Raw genomic sequence first — 15836 nt, forward strand, 5'->3', positions numbered from 1 at the left:
CTACAACACACACACACACACACACACACACACACACACGCACACACACACACGCACAAACAGTTAGCAGCATGGTTGTGAAGTTCAAGCACAAGGTATGGCTACTTTCACGATTTAAACAAAATAATACGTCCGGATTTATTCTTTTTTTTTTTCAAAATAAAACTAATTTTTGACCCACTTTAAAATGCACAAGAGCCTTAAATGTCGTTTTTTATTTTATTTCCTAAGCGTTTTTTAGGGTATATATTTTTAAAAATGTTATTTAATTCTTATTTAAATCAGCTAAGACCGAAGACGCTGCAAATGACTTAAAAATAATGTAAAAAAAAAAAGAAAAAAAGAAAATACGCTAATATATACTATCATTTATTTTTCTTCCAAATTTTCTGTAACACATTTTTAAGAAAACACGTGAAAAATGCTCAAAGATTTAAAAATTTTGTGAAATTTTTGTGAAAACTTCGCTGTCCTACAACAATCCGCCTCTTCATCAGTTCCCCGGTGAACCGACGGGGGGAACGGGAGAGTCGGAATGCCCGCTCCCCTCTGTGCGTAATGCTGCCTTCAAGTGCTCCTCGGTAGTATCGTATTTACCGCTTTTGCGAGTTAGCTTTACGTAAACGGCCCTCCAAAGCTCCAAAGTCGTAATTACGAGTGGGAAATTTAAATTTAGATACCTAAGTTTCCGGTGATGTTTGCGTGACGTTTCTTGTCAACCAAAAATCCGGAATACTTGGAAATCATGTCAACACTGCACTACACAGACACTGTCTGAGACACTTTACTTTATTGTTATATATATATATATTCTATACATACATATTTACATATATATATACTGTACATATATTCTAGTTTTATTACTATTTTTACCATTATTACTATTTTTTATTTTTTTTATTTTTGCATTGTTAAGGAGAGTTTTGAACACAAAAATGTCATTGCCAGCTATGACTGCTTTGCCTGTTATGTTGTGCATTTGACTAATAAAGATAACTTCAACTAACTTGAACTTGAAGAACAACTGTAGGACAAAAAAATATATATATTTACTTATTTTGTTCATAGTTTCTATCATTTATTTTTTATTAGTTTCACATTTTATTTTACATTTATCAGCTGTATCAAGAGAGCAAACGTAAAACTATAAAGCATGTCAGGTAAAATAACATAGTTTATTGTTGACATGTCGTCATTACCGCTGTACAACTGGGACGTACGATGTTTTCCGCGGAGCACTTGAAGGCGGCATAAGATCCGGCCTGGGGAGGGGGGGGGGGGAAAGGGGATGAATGTTAATTTCAAAGATGGCGGCGGAGGGAGGAGGGAAGGAGATGAACGAAATTAAAACTCAGTTCACAACTCGGGAAGGCGTCTACAAACTCCTCACTCACTCCGAGTACAGCCGTCCCAACCGGGTGCCTTTCAACTCGCAGGGCTCGAACCCCGTCAAGGTCTCCTTCGTCAACGTCAACGACCAGTCGGGCAACGGCGACAGGATCTGTTTCAATGTGGGCCGTGAGCTGTACTTCTACATCTACAAAGGCGTCAGAAAGGTAGCCTGCTGAAGCGACTAACGTCACCTGTTACCGTCGCAGAGGAAACATTTATTGCTGAACTTTTAGGCTTTTGTGTTCGCTGTGTTTTTGTTACTCCGCGCGAAGTGCTTTGACTTTCAAATTAGCTTTAGCTTTGAAGCTAACGAGATGCTAACCAGTAGCCACTCTTGAGGCCAGCGGCGAAAATACCAACAACTAGTCCCGTCGCTGTGGGTCAGTTTATCTGCATTGTCGGGGTTTGAAAGTGACCACCTGGATGAAGTTGACTGTTTCATGTTTGTTTTTAGGTGGTTGTGTAGTTTGTGATGACAGTGACAGCTCCTCCCGTAAACACCTGTCGATGCTCTTTGACTGACAGCTGTTTACAAAGCTCAGTGTTGACAACCAACACTGTGTAAGCTTACTGCGTTTTCTGATCTGTTTACTCAATCACACTCCACTGTTAACTGCTTGGGGTGTTCTACAAATCATTTAGCAGAGGATTTTTTATCAGAGAGAGTAAGAACAACACGAGCAAAAAGGATCTGTAGAGGAGGGAACAATCAAATCAACTTTATTTATATAGCACTTTAAACACACCTTTGATTGATCCAAAGTGCTGAACATTGCAAAAACAAAGCATTAAAAAGTAACAGACAAGAATAACAACAATCCAAAAACAAACAGGTTACTGAACATTAAAAGCAATTGAGTAAAAATATGTGTTAAGGCGAGTTTTAAAAACACCAATAGTGTGAGAGACGGATGTCTGGAGGCAAAGAGTTCCATAGTTTTGGTCCTGCAATAGAAAAAGCTCGATCCTCATTGCACCTTGTCCTCGATTTAGGCAGTGACAGAAAGTTTTGTGCAGATGACCTAAGGTCTCTCACCGGTTTATATGGGGACCAAGTCCGTTTAATGCCTTTAAACACAGTCAAAAGTATTTTAAAATCCATCCTGAGCTTGCCTGGCAGCCAGTGTAAGGAGGCAAGAACTGGGGTGATATGATCTCTCCTTTTTGTCAATTGTCAACAATGTCAGGAAGTGCAAAACAAACAGCTTTGACTTCAACACACAGGTGCAGACAGGGAGTGCACTTTTAGTTTCTTTAATATTTAAAGTTCATATATGCATCGACTATTGCAACTCTACTGGCAGGTCTTCCTACATGCACTATCAAACCTCTGCAGATGATACAAAATGCAGCAGCACGACTGGTCTTCAACCTTCCTAAAAGAGCACTCCGCGGTTCATCTCCTTACACTGGCTCCCAGTTACTGCTCGCACCAAATTTAAAACTCTGCTGCTCGCTTACAAAACAGCGACAAAAACGGCTCCTCATTACTTTAACTCTCTCATCCAGGTCTACACTCCCTCCTGCCCACTACGCTCTGCCAATGAAAGGCGTCTGATCCGACCTTCACAACAGGGTCCTAAATCTTCTCTTTCATGAATACCTACTAACTTAATGATGATGGTCTCCATATTATTGATGATGATGATGGTAATGACGATGGTTTTTGTTTGATAACGACGACTTATAAGATGGTTTCTATACTGATTAGAGCTCTCAAGAACTGCCCTCAATGTTGTGCTTTGCCTCTGGTCACTTCCTGTCAGCACCTGTGTGTCCAATCAGACTCAAAGCTGATCGTTTGCTCTTACTGACATTGTTCCCTTTTTTCTAGATCCTTGCTTGTGTTGTTCTTACTCTCTGATGTACGTCGCTTTGGAGAAAAGAGTCTGATAAGTGAATTGTAGAATTGTAGAATCTATCATTAACAACAACATCGACAGCTGTTCTTGAGAGTTCTTTATGAGCATCAAACCGTCCTAAATATCGTCATCGTCAATATTATTTAGTGCATAAGTGTTCATGAAAGAGGTGGGTCTTTAGCTTTTTCTTAAAGGTGCAGAGGGATTTTGCAGATCAAATGAATACAAATATTTGAGATCTATTCAAACCAAAGCCGTCTCGCTTTCTCTGTGGGAAATTATGAAAGTGACATTAGACATCTATGTATGGAGCAAACACTGTTAAAGAACATAATAATAATAATAAAGTTTATTTATAAAGCACTTATCAAAACCAACGTCAAAAAGTAATTTACAGAAAAAAGAAAAAATCCCAACAGTCAAATACACAAAAATAAAATCCTATTAAAAGCATGAAAAATAAAACAGTGCAGCAATCATCCAATTAACAGAGAAAAACAACCGAGACAAAGATTGGCTAAAGTTAAGAGTAAAACATCCTGGATGAAACAAGGATTATAAGAAGGCCTTACGATAAAAATGTGTTTTTAAAAGAAGATACTGATGTAGCTAGTCTGACAACAAGTCTTAACTACAACGGTGCAGCTCCTGAAGAACCTGTTTATTTTCCTTCATCTACCTATGGCTTACGTATTCAAATGCAGTCTTCACCATATTTAAAAGTATCTAAGGAATAACTTGAGTCATCATCTTGTACTCGGAGAGTTTTCCATTCTGCATGTGGTTTAAACTGTAAATTATTAACACATGGATGTGTTGTTACGCTGGTTATCTGCAGTATATGTCCCAGGTGTCAGCAGTAAAATAATGTTTCCTTGACACCATAAACAATTTCTACATCATACAACAAAATGACTAGCATGTATCCATCTTCAGGGGAAAGGCGTACCTTTGTTCTCGAGTTCTTCCACATTTTATTTGGGGAATGCCAGCAATTTTTTTTGTTTCCTAAGCTCAAAAATGCTGTGTTGAGTTCAGATGTCACTTCTTGTTTACAAGGGGTTACAAAACACTCAATAGAAAAAAACTCAGCTCATCTGAAATCAGTATCAGTGAGTTTTAGTTGAGTTTCTCTTCTTAGGAAAAGTAACATACAGAATGTGTTTCTGCAAAGTAACCGTGCTCACTTCATTTGGTTCTTGGTTTCTCCCTTCAGGCTGCCGACCTCAGCAAGCCCATAGACAAGCGCATCTACAAGGGAACGCAGCCCACCTGTCACGACTTCAATCACCTCACAGCCACGGCAGAGAGTGTCTCCTTGCTAGTGGGGTTTTCAGCGGGCCAGGTACAGCTCATCGACCCCATCAAGAAGGAGACCAGCAAGCTCTTCAATGAGGAGGTAGGACTTTTTATTTATTCTTCTTCTATTCTCTTGAAACGTTTCACCAAATTAAAACCATGAAAGTGTGGATCAAGATTTAAAGAAGTTACACTTTTTTAAAAGGATTTGCTTCGCTGTTTTAGAAATTCTCCTAAACTATACAATCATTTTGTGTCCTTGAAGAAAACTCTTCCATTGTCTTGTGAACTTTCAGCATCTAAATAAACAAATGTGTATGATGTGTCTTCCAGCTGCTCTTGTACTGTATGCTACTTTTTATTTTTCCCACCTCTCAAAGTGTTAAGTGCTGTGTGTAAAATGATAAGACTTCATCTTTGTGAATATATATTATTGATGAAACTGTACTGACATACTTTCTTTCCCTCTCTCCTTGTCCATCTGCTTGTCTTCTCTCCTGACCTCGGCCTGCCTGTTAAACCTCAACAACCCTCCCTTTTACCAGAGACTAATAGACAAGTCCAGAGTGACGTGTGTGAAATGGGTACCAGGCTCTGAAAGCCTGTTTCTTGTCTCTCATGCAAGTGGGAATATGTACCTGTACAACGTGGAGCACACCTGTGGCACCACAGCACCTCACTACCAACTGCTTAAACAGGGAGAGAACTACTCGGTTCATACTTGTAAGAGTAAATCCACTAGGAACCCTCTCCTGAAATGGACAGTGGGGGAGGGTGCCCTGAACGAGTTTGCCTTCTCTCCAGACGGGAAGTTCCTAGCCTGTGTTAGCCAAGATGGATTCCTACGGGTTTTCAACTTTGACGCGGTCGAGCTTCACGGCACCATGAAGAGCTACTTCGGTGGCTTGTTGTGCGTTTGCTGGAGCCCGGATGGAAAGTACATAGTTGCGGGCGGAGAGGACGATCTAGTGACTGTGTGGTCGTTCTTGGACTGCAGAGTCATCGCCCGAGGTCACGGGCACAAGTCGTGGGTGAGCGTGGTGGCGTTCGACCATTACACCACCAGCGTAGAGGAGAGCGACCCGATGGAGTTCAGCGGCAGCGATGAGGACTTCCAGGATCAGATGATCCACTTTGGGCGAGACCGGGCCAACAGCACGCAGTCTCGACTCTCCAAGCGCAACTCCACCGACAGCCGGCCTGTTAGCGTCACGTACCGCTTTGGCTCAGTGGGTCAGGACACTCAGCTGTGCCTATGGGACCTCACCGAGGACATCCTTTTCCCTCATCTTCCGCTCTCACGGACACGAACACATACTAATGTGATGAATGCTACAAGCCCCCCAGCGGGTGCTACAATAATCACTAACACTTCTAGTAACACTACTAATGGAAACAACAGCGGTGCTAATACTCCTGGCGTAAACTCCGTCTCGACAACGTTGCCACGCTCCAACAGCCTACCCCATTCAGCCGCCACCACCACGGCAACAGCAAACAATACCAACAAGGCCGGCAGTGGCGGCGGCGGCGGCATCAGCAGTGGTATCATGGACAGCGCCATCGCTACGGGCGTCAGTAAGTTTGCTACACTGTCGCTTCACGATCGGAAAGAGCGCCACCACGAGAAGGACCACAAACGCAACCACAGCATGGGGCACATCAGCAGCAAGAGCAGCGACAAGCTCAACCTGCTGACAAAAACCAAATCGGACCCTGCCAAGACTCTTGGCACTCTGCTGTGCCCACGCATGGAGGATGTGCCCCTCCTCGAGCCCCTCATCTGTAAAAAGATAGCACACGAGAGACTGACTGTACTCATATTTTTAGAGGACTGTTTAGTGACTGCTTGTCAGGAGGGATTTATTTGCACATGGGCGAGGCCAGGCAAAGTGGTAAGTTCTTTTTAATGTAGGAAATGGGGGGGGGGGGAGAGTGAAAGTGATAACATGACATCTGTCGATTCTTTAGCTGTACTAAAAATCAGCTGGTGCGTTGTGACTAAATACAAAGATATATTCTGAAAGCATTAAAGAAACTCTGGATATTTGGAAAAGCATTTTTAGCCTTTGTAGTCAGGTGTTCACTCTCTGCAGGAAAGAAACATATCAGACTTTGTTTTATGTACACCTGCTTTTAAATGAAATACCTTTTTTAATGCTTAAGTTTTAAAAATAACCAACGCTATGAAAACATGACAGCCTGGTTATAAAATAATTTTTGATAAGGAGGATTTCCTTGTGTAGACCTGAGAGGGGAAAGAAGACGTTAATCCATATGGAGTGTGTTCATTGGTTGGTTCATCATTATCATCCCACAATGCATAGCAGCCTAGCCAAGAAGTCATCTGCATACACTCATATTTCAGCTCTTATGCAAAGCTGCTCTTTGTCTGCAGTGTCTCACATGCTTACATTTAAAAAAAAAAAATGTGAATCCATCCTTGTCCATTTCCCTTTTGTCTGTGTTTGTAGAGATTTTGCCAGAACGAGGCACATGATAGTCCGGCTCTCAGTTTGAGGGTCTCCAACCAGAGTCAGACTTGAACTACTTAACGGGCAAAACAAGCCCAAAGATTTCCTCCGTTGTATCCTAAGTGAACACAATCAAAGCCCTGTACTGTGGAGCACACTCGTGTTTTCTGGATGAGGGTTTAAAAAAAAAAAAAAAAAAAAAAAGGGCGATTTGTACAATAAAAGTATCAAATCTGAATAATACAAGCATCTTAATATAACCTTTGAGGTGCAGATGTTGACGTTCTTCTAAAAGGTGCATTAAATTGAAAGATTTCTGAATAAACCTCATTTCCTATGTAAGGAATTGACCGAGTAAAGAGCTACAATGACGCGATGAAACCATGAAAAGGGCCTTTTAATAGAAAGAATACATTATTTTTAAAAAGGGTTTTTTGAAAAAATGTGTGTGGCCATGTAAATTACAAGTGCCTTGATCCAGCGAAACTCTTAAAAAGACTCCATTAGTGTTTCACTGTTGCATGTCGTCCACTTTGCTGCCGTGCCGGCTTTTAATGAAGTGAGGGGGAGAAGAAGAGGCTAGAGGAGAATTATTAATGAGCTATTTGTTGCTTGATTTTTTTTATTTATTTTTTGCTTCAGTTTGTGTACTTTCCCAATGCAAATCTCCTTGTTTTCCTTTTTCCAGGGTTTATTGTCATCCCAAAACCAAGCCAGCTCTCCCAGTGGAACAGTAGTATAGCCACAATATTTCTGCTGCTAAAGAACCCTGCAACCCAGAGTCTGATGCTGCTCTTCACCCTGCAAGCATTGCAAGTTTTCCTTTTTTCTTTTACACCCCTCCCTCCCTCCCTCCCTGATTTTTTTGTTAATGGCTTTTGTGTTTTTTCGTTTTATATCACTCACTTGACCTAGAGGAGGAATGAAGCAAGAAAAGGCGTGCAATTGTGGAATAATGTGCTACTATGTTCTCTGGAGTTTTTTTTTTTTTAAAACACATTTTAGATTTTAAAAAAAATCTTTCTTTCATGTCGACGCTCATCAGACTGTGACCCCTCTGGAAATAAAGCTTGGCTTTGTTAGATGCAAACCGTACAATTGTGGCTTGAGATTAAAGGGATAGTTCATTTAATGTTCATAATCTTTGTGGTAGCGCGGTTACTCGCCAATGGTTGGTGACTCAAATTTGAATTTTAGATGAACTATCCGTTTAGTAATCAAGCGCGTTGGCATCTGAAAATTGTTGCATCCATCCACATTAACCCAGCTGTCTTTTCTTCTTAGAATCTCCCCATCTCAACGACTTTGCACTGATTTTGTTATTTTGTTGTTTGTTTTTTAAAAACCTCTCTAGCGGAACAAAAAAAAAAAAAGAAGAGGGTTGAGGACTGCCTTGTTGCACTCGGCTTTAACATCCTCAGTCTTGAAATCTGATTCTATAAAGCTGGATGCTGCAATCATAGTCTTTTTAAAGAAAGAAGAAATTTTGCACTTAAATTAGTTTTATTAGAGGAAATGGCTTTACATTGTTGGGTGTGCTCAGAACTCACAGATGGCTAATACAGTAGGTGAAGAAAAAGATAAAAAAAAAACAAAAAAACAACAACTATTAAAACCTTTATCTATTGAGCATTTATTTTAATATTATTTCAGATTCAGATCTGCTCTGTACCATAATGTGTATATTGTAATTAATTGATTTGTTGGGGGCCTAAGCAAACTACCATTACTCCAGTGGAAGGTTTGTCATTAATAGTTATATTTCTAAAGCCTAAAGTATACATATTAATAATATTAAAATAATCTTGAATACACTGTTTTCTCCTCTTCTTTTTGTGTTCACCTCTCTGTACTGCATGAACATCACAGAGCTGCAACATCCAAATCTTAACATTGAAACAAGATCTCATTATGTCTCAGTTATGGGAAAAAAAGGGATGAAACATTTATTTATTTATTTGTTTGTTTATTTTGACAGGGACAGTGTACAGCCTATTAACGGTACCAGAGTTAGCTATAAGGTCATTTACAGCTAAATGTATTCGTAGTCCATGGAACTTTTTATCCTGCAGTTTTCTTCCTTTTAAGGAATTTAATAAGAAAACACACCAGAAGGATTTCACGAGGACACAAGAGTCTGTCTTTTGACACAGCTGCATGAATCATGAGCTTTATTTCTGTTTGATAAACAATCATTGTTGAAGGGTCCAGTGACCTCGTCTTGTTGGGAAAGGAAGTTAGTATTTTTTTATTTGCATTAAATTAAAGAATTCCCACTTTATTATTATTTTTTTTAAAGATCAAACATTTTTATAAATTAGCTTCAACATTTTTCAGTCCTGACATCGGCATTATGTAACAATCTGAAGTAATGTGCAGGTTCAGTGACGACATCATTCGATTGATGCGTCACATTTATTCAGGGGTATTTTGTGTAACCTTCACACACGGCTCAGCGGGTAAATCTAAAGAGCGTTCAGCTCTGCAGGACACTATGCTTTCTTTAAAGCCACAGTTTCAGGTAGTAAGGAGAGGGGATGGATCACACTACATCTTAAACAAACATTAAAACAATTCTCAGATTAAATCTGCATTTTCTGACTGTTAAGAAGCAGATGTTTACATTTACAAAGTTTATTTAAAAGGGGAATTATTTTGGGCCTTTCATGTTGATTAGAGTTGGACCAAAGGCCTTGAAAATATTTCCTTTAGTAGCACTTTTTTTTTTTTTTGCTGTTCACCTTTTGGAAGACTAAAGCAGATCCGTCTTCAGGAGTTCATTTACATCCTCTGAAGAGAGACTCTGGGCCTGTTCAAAGAAGTTCAACCTGCTTTAAGATGTTTCCTCTTTAATGCTCTGTGACTTTGAATCAAAGATCTTCACAGTTTAAACTGCACTGTGTATTTTTCATCATTTCAGACTGAGATTCTGCCTGCATGGCGGGACTCAGAAATCATTGTTGCAGTCTCACAAAGAGTAGTATGGATCCAGGTCTCTGGACTTTGACTTAGCCCCTCAAGGTGTCAATGCTTATTTTTTTTTTCTGTTATTCCTAAATACTCCTACTGGGGTTTTTTTTTGTTCATATGAATTGTGTCAAAATGTACCTCACATGTCGACTACAATAACATACTTGTGTTCTCATTCCTCCAACTTAAACATCAATGAACTTGTGACCTTTACAGTGCATCACAGTGAAGGGAGAGGAACGTATAAGTCAAGACCGGTTCCTAAAGAGATCCCAAGAGCATGACACAATACAACCAGAACAAGTCCATGAGGTCTGACTGCTTTTACAATGCTTTCTGTTCCCCCCCCCCAAGAGTATGAACGATTCAACCAAATCATTTATACCATTTTTTTTTCCAGCTCTGGTAAACAGCTGTTCACAAAAAAAAAACACATATTGCTTATCTTGTATCGTATGCTCAGACTGAAGTATATTTCTAAACCGATGTAAACATGTTCCACCGGACTGGCTCAAGTAAAACTGAGGTCATGAGGAAATAACACACTCAATCCAACGTAATACGACAGACTCTATTATTGTTGGTTTTACAGATCATGACAGTGACGGTTCATCAGTTTCTCTTGACAGGCTTGGCGGTCTTCCTTTGTATGTTTGTGTTGCTTTACAGATTCTGACATCAGGCCTGTCCAGACATTGTCCTCCCAACAATCTGTTTATCTGGTCCATCCTGTTTCCGAGAGGTGAATCTGAACCAAACCCTGTCTTTGGCTCTCAGTAGCCTCCATGTTTCCTATCCAGCGGTGGCATGCAGTAGGTCTTGAAAGCTGCGCGGTGTGACTCATCCCGGGGCTGTGGGGAGAGGAAATGCAGCCTGAATGCCAAAGAAGCCCTTAAGAAAAACACGACTGAAGCACATGTTAGATTCTATGAATATCATGTTTCTCTTGTTTTCCTAAATAGAACATGGAGAGTAAAAGAAACGGTGAGATCTGCTCAGTGCTCCTGGTTAATGTGACTCCCAGGAGGCCTAAATGACTGAATGATTCAGAGCAATAGAAAGGCGGACGTCAGTGTAGCTCTCCTGCGGTTACCTTGGCCAACCTCGACTGGCACTTTTTTGACGGGATGGTTGGCAGCGTGCCCCGGTGGCTGACCGGGAACACAGGCATCGTGGAGGCAGGGAAGGAGATCTGCGGTCCTGAAACTACCATGTTGAGCTTGGGCAGCTCTGCAGGATAATGGGGGATGTTCCTTCTGATGAGGGTCTCTGCTACATGCTTCATGTTGTGCTGTAAAAGAAAGAGCTGGTTAGATGTGGGGGCCTGGATTCACATTTACTGTGGACCTGAAGACTTTTGGACATTTCTCGACTCACGCTCATTAAAGGTGTTTGCCTCGTGTGTCTTCCCCTCAGTTGTTTTCCACATCTGGCCGGGCGCCAGATGTGGTCTAAGGAGTTGTGTGTCCCACTACCATCTACTCCATCAATAGTGTCTGACAGTCTGTGAAGAGGTCCTGATTTCTTCTCTGCCAGCCTGAGGATGGGGGAGACCGAGCAAGCAAGACTTTAAAAATTCAAAAGACAGGAGACAGACTTCATCTTTTTCAACAAGACCTATTTGCACTGCTCACCTGATTTCTCTAAAGTATGTGTGTCGCAGGGCGGTTTCTGCAGTGATGCGTTCATCCGGGTCGTAGGCGAGCATCTGATAGAGCAGAGACAGAGCTGGAGCCGGGCAATTAGGGACTAACCGGGAGATGCCACTGCCTTTTTTAGGGGGGAAGTTGAAGTTTATCGCTCTGGACCTGCCAAACATTAAGACGCCATGATAAGTCTTTTTTATTTATTTATATGTGTACAGGTTTTTTATTCAAACAATAAAAACACAACTAATAAAAGAAGCGACACCTACTGCTTGAATTTTTTGAGGATGCCGTGATCTGGAGTCCCCAACACATCGTGGATCTTGGCGACCTGGTCCAGCTCGTTGGTCCCAGGGAAGAGAGGATTCAAACTGGAACACACGGGTACACAACATACACATTTACTGTAGCGGCTATTTGTCCAAAAACAAAAAAAAATCTAAATAAACTAATATCAAACATAATCAAATGACCACTGATGTACGCAGGCAAAAGAAGTCCAATGTCCATGCAAGAGATCTGCGTTATTTTGGTGGTTTATTTAAAGAAAGCAAACAATAGAACAAAGAAAATTGTGTCTCCTGCTGCCTCTCTTGCGCTGTTAAAAAAAAAAACACAGGCCCACCCAGGTGCATGCTGGTCCTCTACCTGCCTCTTACCTAAATAACCTCTGGTGCCCACAGTGTTACCCAAATACCTAACAAAAATACTAATGCAAAACTAAATTTACTAAACTAATATTACCCCAAATCTACCCTAAATTAAGAAAACGTGTAGAATAATTAAATAAACAACACCACCCAAATATTAGTAAACTAAATACAAAAACTAATTCTAACCACAATTAAATAGCTCCAACATTTACCGTACATGACATTTGTAACTCTCAAACAACTGTTGGGTCCTTCCCCATGGTGAGGTATACCTCATGATCTCAAAGAAGACACATCCAGCGCTCCACATGTCCATCTTGAGGCTGTAGTATCCGTCGGTGAGGAGGCACTCGGGGGCTCTGTACCAGCGTGTGGAGATGTACTCCGTGTGCGGGGGCTTGGAGTACACGCTCCGACATGAGCCGAAGTCGCCCAGCTTCAGACCGCTTTGCTGCAAGTTGCACAAAAGTACTTTTTTTTTTTAAGTGTGTGTGACTCAAAAAACAGAAAACCAATATTACAGGAGAGGACGATGTGACGCGTCTCACTTTGATGAGGATGTTCTCGGGCTTCACGTCTCGATGAAAGATCCCACAGCTGAAAAGAAAACAGTAAATGTTTTATATATTATTTTATCACTTTATGTGAACTGAAGCTTGTTAATAAATACCTGTGCATATGTTCAAGGGACTTGCAAAGCTGGTACATGTAGTTCTTTACTGTGTGGTCAGGCAGTGGTGTTTCTCTTCCTGTAAGAATGAAGAACTGGTATCACCTTTGAACTCACTTTAAAGAAAGACTTTATGTTCAAGTTGTAGTTCATCATAACATTACTTTATGACTGACCTTGTATGAACTCATAGATGTTCATCTCCATCAGTTCACAAATCAAAGACACTGTTCCAGTTTCCTTGTCACTGAAATATTGGATGAAGTTAGTAATGACATGCCAAGTGAAACCAGCTCGAGGGCAATAAATGAACTTCAAAACAGACAACACTCACAAAATCAGTTCATGGAGCTGGATGATATTTGTATGCGGGCTCAGTCTCTTCATAGCCTGGACTTCCCTCAGGTTGTTGGCCTGCTCCAGACTTGATCAAAGAGAGCAGATGATGTTTTTTTTTTAAAGCTGTTTACATATTTTTTAAAGTCAATCATGCTGTCAGATTTCATATCTGCTTGACAACAGGTCCATGTCTTTGTCACAGTTTGTATGGTGGTAACATTGTACCATATGAGAGGTTGCACAGATTTAAAGTGCTCCGTCATGTTCAAACCAGTGCACTGACAACTCGCATTTCAAGCAGTGACATCTATTGTGACCTCATCACTACGAGGTCAAAGGGCAGAGTACGCTGACATCTTATAGGGAACTTAAAGCAAACAGGGTGTCAAGCTTCTGACTCAAGTTTCAAGGGGTCTGCGTACACATCGTGTGGTAAAAATGCACATCTGATTGCCGGTTTGTTGCAGAACACACACCTGTTTATAGTCTGCTTCATGGTTTTACATGCGTAGAACTTTCCATCTTTCAGGCTCTGAGTTTTCACCACCTCGGAAAATGTTCCCTCGCCAATCTTTTTGATGATTTTGTAGCCTGTACGAGAATGAAAAAAAGTCTTGACAAAATGCACAATATCATGGACAAGTTTTTTTAAATCATAATATCAGTTGAGAATAATGAGTAACCCAACAGCAGAAAAAAAACCAAGTCTGCATAATCTGTAGGGAAATCATGTCTGCCAAACTGGGACAGCCCCAATGGACATTGATGCCCCTGATACTTTTATTGGGATAGGGTATCAGGATATCCTGATTCATGTCTAAAAGGGGTGCAGTCAATCATTTTTATTAGCACTTGATCTACCAGTCTATTCTTAAAATGACTGTAAATCAGTCTTAAAAATGCCCCCTCTTGGGCACCCCTACAGCCTAGTCATGGTTATGTCGCGTACTCCATGTACAGTGGCTGTAGTCCTCATCGCAGCAGCCATGGGTTCGAATCCGACTCCAGCCCTTTGCTGCATGTCACGCCCGACTCTCTGCTCCCAAAATGTCCCGTCTCTCTTCAGCTGTTCTATCTAATAAAGACAACCCCCACACCCCAATTCTACGGAGGCTCTGAAGTCCCAAAAGTAAGAAAATAAATCTTGTGTGCACAAGACAATTATATTATGCTCACAAGATATTAACTTGTATGCACAACATAATAACTTGTTCCCAAAAGATATTAACTTGTACAAAATATTTTTGGGGACTTCAGGGGCTCCATATAATTCCCCTTATCCAGTTGACATTTTAGATGTCTTTTTTGTTTGATCAAAAGTCCAAAAACTCAATAAATTTAGTATAAAGACACCCTCTGTAAATTATTGCCATTTTAACCAGTTTAGTTTTGGTTAAAAAAATAAGAATTAGCATCTAAATGCAAAAAAATATTGACAAAATAAGTAAATAAAATAAAAAATAATAATTGTAAATACTGTAACCGCTTTAATCAGTTAATACTTGTCGCTTAGCAACCGTGAAGCGAAAAGTCAGAGTATGAAAAACAGTTTTTTGTGCTTAAAAACAACACGATTCTATCAATGCAAAAATAATAAAATTAAATAAAAACATGTTTAAACTCGACATAGTTCAAATCGACGTCAGTTTTTAGATTGTTTACATTTAAAACAGCTAAACAAATCTTTGGAGGGCGACGCGTGTGTGTGTGTGTGTGTGAGCACCTTTCAGTCCTGTCATCACTCAGCTCAGCCGTCAACTCTGAACTCTCACTGCACTCCTCTTCCTCCTCCGCCGCATTCAAGTCGATTATCAATCGCGTATGTTACTGAACAATACATTTCAAAGCGAGCTGTGTGAATCGGAGGAGGGTCGAGGTGGTTTAAAGGACGCGAACTTCGTGTTGCGGCTGCTAGCTCTGTCGCGCTTAGCCTGCCCCTGTTAGCTGACCGTCGCCTTGGTAACGGAGCACGCCTTCGCCCTCCGCTCTGACCCGAGCAGGAAACTCAAAACTCCGGCTGCATGTTTCACTCTTTCTTCACCATTTTTTCCCCCAATTAAAACAAAGAGCTGAGTTAAACCGTGCTGTGTTAGAAAAAAAATGCAAATGTAGCAGAATATCTGGCTGCAGGCCCATTTATTTAGTGCGAATATGACTTTACAGCTGTTTTAATTTAACCAGTCTTTACCTTTTCTCCAGAGGTGTTGCGCGATGTTCCGCTCGGACGTCTTTTCATTCGTCCCCGGGTTGTTGTTTTTCACGTCCACAACATTTCCCCTATTGTTCCAGTCGCTGTTAGGGGGTGTTTTGCATGCATTTCGGAGGCTTGCCCTGTTTTTCACGCCAACAAGCCAGTTTGAGTAGTGCATCATTGGTGCACAATTAATCCCCCGAAGCCTACCATGAGCTGGATTAACAACTAGTCCCTGCAAAAGCTGCACAGCGGCGGATCCACAGCGTTCATGTCACAGCAGAAGGTTACCAGGCATCATCCCATGCACACAATCACCGCTTTCTATTCTCCAACG

General features: G+C 40.9%; 2 protein-coding genes across 3 annotated transcripts; one reads left to right on the forward strand and one right to left on the reverse strand.

The window, feature by feature from the left end:
* The first annotated feature begins 1282 nt into the window (after positions 1-1282).
* On the forward strand, positions 1283-8844 carry wdr20a (WD repeat domain 20a). Its single transcript, XM_061063847.1, has 4 exons — positions 1283-1559; positions 4474-4656; positions 5102-6451; positions 7719-8844. The coding sequence occupies exons 1-4, from the start codon at positions 1296-1298 to the stop codon at positions 7770-7772; spliced, it is 1851 nt and encodes a 616-aa protein (XP_060919830.1). The 5' UTR covers positions 1283-1295; the 3' UTR covers positions 7773-8844.
* On the reverse strand, positions 8044-15706 carry LOC132993800 (MAPK/MAK/MRK overlapping kinase-like). Of its 2 annotated transcripts, none has more exons than XM_061063848.1 (12): positions 15497-15706; positions 13785-13899; positions 13304-13393; positions 13146-13216; positions 12970-13048; positions 12848-12896; positions 12572-12750; positions 11916-12017; positions 11635-11808; positions 11378-11537; positions 11094-11291; positions 8044-10851 (listed from the first exon to the last, which is right to left on the reverse strand). In XM_061063848.1, exons 1-12 carry the CDS (start codon positions 15678-15680, stop codon positions 10774-10776), a joined length of 1479 nt encoding a protein of 492 aa, XP_060919831.1. In that variant the 5' UTR covers positions 15681-15706; the 3' UTR covers positions 8044-10773. The 2 variants fall into 2 exon arrangements, with proteins under 2 accessions (XP_060919831.1, XP_060919832.1); XM_061063849.1 differs by lacking the exon at positions 15497-15706 and adding an exon at positions 15032-15184.
* Positions 15707-15836: the final 130 nt, after the last annotated feature.

Source organism: Labrus mixtus, chromosome 18 (assembly GCF_963584025.1).
Source record: "Labrus mixtus chromosome 18, fLabMix1.1, whole genome shotgun sequence".
In the NCBI taxonomy this organism is placed as follows: Eukaryota; Metazoa; Chordata; class Actinopteri; order Labriformes; family Labridae; genus Labrus; species Labrus mixtus.

What these genes read in the sequence shown, in the direction of transcription:
- wdr20a (XM_061063847.1), top strand. Translation starts at nt 1,296, where the DNA reads ATGTTAATTTCAAAGATGGCGGCGGAGGGAGGAGGGAAGGAGATGAAC. An exon ending in TCTACAAAGGCGTCAGAAAG is followed by an intron (nt 1,560 to 4,473) that starts GTAGCCTGCTGA and finishes TTCTCCCTTCAG; the next exon opens with GCTGCCGACCTCAGCAAGCC. An exon ending in GGGCGAGGCCAGGCAAAGTG is followed by an intron (nt 6,452 to 7,718) that starts GTAAGTTCTTTT and finishes TCCTTTTTCCAG; the next exon opens with GGTTTATTGTCATCCCAAAA.
- LOC132993800 (XM_061063848.1), bottom strand. Translation starts at nt 15,680, where the DNA reads ATGATGCACTACTCAAACTGGCTTGTTGGCGTGAAAAACAGGGCAAGC. An exon ending in ATCCTCAAAAAATTCAAGCA is followed by an intron (nt 11,809 to 11,915) that starts GTAGGTGTCGCT and finishes AATGTTTGGCAG; the next exon opens with GTCCAGAGCGATAAACTTCA. An exon ending in GGCAAACACCTTTAATGAGC is followed by an intron (nt 11,292 to 11,377) that starts GTGAGTCGAGAA and finishes TTTCTTTTACAG; the next exon opens with CACAACATGAAGCATGTAGC.